This window comes from Protomyctophum bolini (genome assembly GCF_963924005.1).
Source record: "Protomyctophum bolini genome assembly, chromosome: 18".
Classification (NCBI taxonomy): Eukaryota; Metazoa; Chordata; class Actinopteri; order Myctophiformes; family Myctophidae; genus Protomyctophum; species Protomyctophum bolini.
The window spans coordinates 31,444,051-31,446,550 of record NC_137879.1 but is presented as its reverse complement, the minus strand read 5'-3'; the positions used below and the strand labels follow the sequence as shown (position 1 = coordinate 31,446,550).

Sequence of the window (2,500 nt, the reverse complement as noted above, 5' to 3'; positions counted from 1 at the left end):
CAGAAGACATTTTGCAGAACGCGGTCTCGGGGTTAAAGACGAGCCTATACCTTGGACTCCACGTCGGCGTTGTGGTCGTTCTGGAGGAGCAGCGCGGCGGCCTTGGTGTCGTCCTTGCGCGCGGCGATGTGCAGCGCGGGCAGACGCACCTTGCCCTTGGTGTCGTTCTCCAGCAGCAGAGAGACCACCGCCTCGTGGCCCTGCTGCAGCGCCACCGCCAGCGGCGTGAAGCCATCCTGGAGGGAGGGAGGGAGGGAGAGAGGGAGAGAGGGAGGGAGAGAGGGAGGGAGGGAGTGAGGGAGGGAGGGAGGGAGGGAGGGAGGGAGAGAGAGAGAGGAAGGGAGGGAGGGAGGGAGGGAGGGAGGGAGGGAGGGAGGGTGGGAGGAAGAAAGAAAGAAAGAAAGAAAGAAAGAAAGAAAGAAAGTGTTATAGGCTGTATATACTTAAGCAGCCGAGGGTCTTCTACCCCTCAGCCAGTGTAAAATACCCGGTAAGCTGGGGCCTCGAGTGGCTTATTGCTTTTCTAAAACGGTTACAAACATAATAGCAATATTAACCTAACAAAACTATTGAATTCACAAAAGTAGCTACGCTTTGCGCTACCAGAGCGAGCCACATCACTTCCTTGTTGTGCTCGGCAAGTAGGCTATGTGACGGGAGAATAGCGCTTGATGTCTTTACGGGGCTGCCTGGAGCCACACATTCACAGTCATATGAGCCGGGCAGTGCTTAGACGCCCGCACGGCATGGGTTTGTAAGGCAATGAAGCGCTCCCCTTCCCCAGTACAGCTACAGAGATGTAGAGATCAGCTGCGAATGATATAAAGTGATTGAAGGTGTGGATTATGGGTGAGATTTACACCGGTCACGTGACGGTAACCAGCCAATCAGAATCAAGTATTGGGACTACCCGTTTTAGAATTACATTTTTAGTAAAAGCATCAATTCTGCCATGTAGACTCAGTTACAAGTAAAAGTCAGAAAGTAAAAATGTACTTGAATAAAAGTATCCTACAAAAGTATTGGTATCAAAATGTACTTAAAGTACCAAGAGTAGAAAGTAGTTATTATGCAGAATATCTCATTTCTCAAGTTTTCAATAACATTTATTAAAAGTAAAACATTAGAAAATAGCAGATCTACAAGCATTGTGAGTTTGTAGAACAGTTTCAAATGGCCGAAATGTATACAGGGGGGAAGTTGAGTATGTTTTGTAATAATAATAATCTATATCTACAAAGTGATTAGCACTTTTCAAATAAGTGGAGTAAAAGTAGAATAGTTCCCTCTGAAATGTAGTGGAGTAGAAGTAAAAGTACTGAAAATGAGAAATACTCCAGTAAAGTAAAAAAAAAAACGTAACTACCTCAAAAGTACAGTACTGGAGTAATTTTGAGGTATTGCATGGATCAGGAAGTCATGTCACAAAGTCAGCCATTGTGTTCAATATAAACGTATGTTTTCTCATGCCAATAAAGCCCTTTGAATTGAATTGAATTGAATTGAATTGAATTGTGTTCCACTCTCCTATTCACCTTCTATTCATTCAGCTCACTAAATCGTTTCGTTAAAAAAAAGCCAGCCCACAAAATGACAGAGGGGGGAAAAAACGAAGTGAATTTCATTTTGAATGTTGTTGGGTGGTCTGGCGGTCTTGACTTGCGTGTTTATTGGTAAGTGATGATTCGCATGCAGTCACTGAGGAGTAAACCACTCCCATCTTGATTTGTGAACAGCACGAGGCCATCAGTCATTCCAGACCGTGTTGTTTCTTGAGGTCTAGACGACATGCTGCCGCGCCACATGAGAGAGGACCCTGTAATAGTCGCTGCGGTCGCGCTATGTATGTCCTCCTTGTCACGAGTCTCACGACAACCATGGTTTATAGTCGCCGTTCACAAGTCAACGTTGTTGTTAAGACTCGTAAATTAGACGTGGATGAAATACCGCTATCTCTCACTCGCACAGACGCGGAAAACAAATTAAATGGATGGCGTCGTATTTTGAGTATAACACTGCGCAAGAATGTATGGTTATTCATCATCCATTGTTGAATGTGCTGTGAAGCAGTTAATTTGACTTTGACTACATTTAGATTTAGTTTTATTTTGTTTCTTTTATTCTGATTTAGCTTTAGTCATATTTTAGACATCTCAAAGGTTTTTGTTTTAGTAGACTAAATATCATACGATTTTAGTCTACTAAATTAGTCTAACTAAATCTACAGTTGATTTTGTCTACAAAAAAGTATTTTGGCAGGCCCTGATGGCGTCGTAATGATTTTTTTTACACTGAAAATAGCTGATCTACAAGCTCACAATGCTCACACACATGCATGCGCGCGCACACACACACACACACACAATCACAGACAACAGTAAGTAAGTAGGGCAGTGGCTCAGGCTCACAGAGCCGCAGCATGCATGAGTCATCAAACTATACCTGGGAGGTAATTCTCTGTGACATCACATGATATTATGTGTGTGTGTGTGTGTGTGTG

At 43.6% G+C, this 2,500-nt stretch overlaps 1 protein-coding gene across 1 annotated transcript in view; it reads right to left on the bottom strand.

Annotated features, from left to right (window-relative positions):
* LOC308333644 (uncharacterized protein) overlaps positions 1-2,500 on the bottom strand; it is a gene marked incomplete at its 3' end in the record, with an annotated part of 34,665 nt that overhangs the window by 19,906 nt on the left and 12,259 nt on the right. The window contains exon 4 of the mRNA XM_080790100.1: positions 51-236. Coding sequence (XP_080646226.1) covers positions 51-236 — 186 coding nt within the window. The remainder of the gene's footprint in view (positions 1-50; positions 237-2,500) is intronic.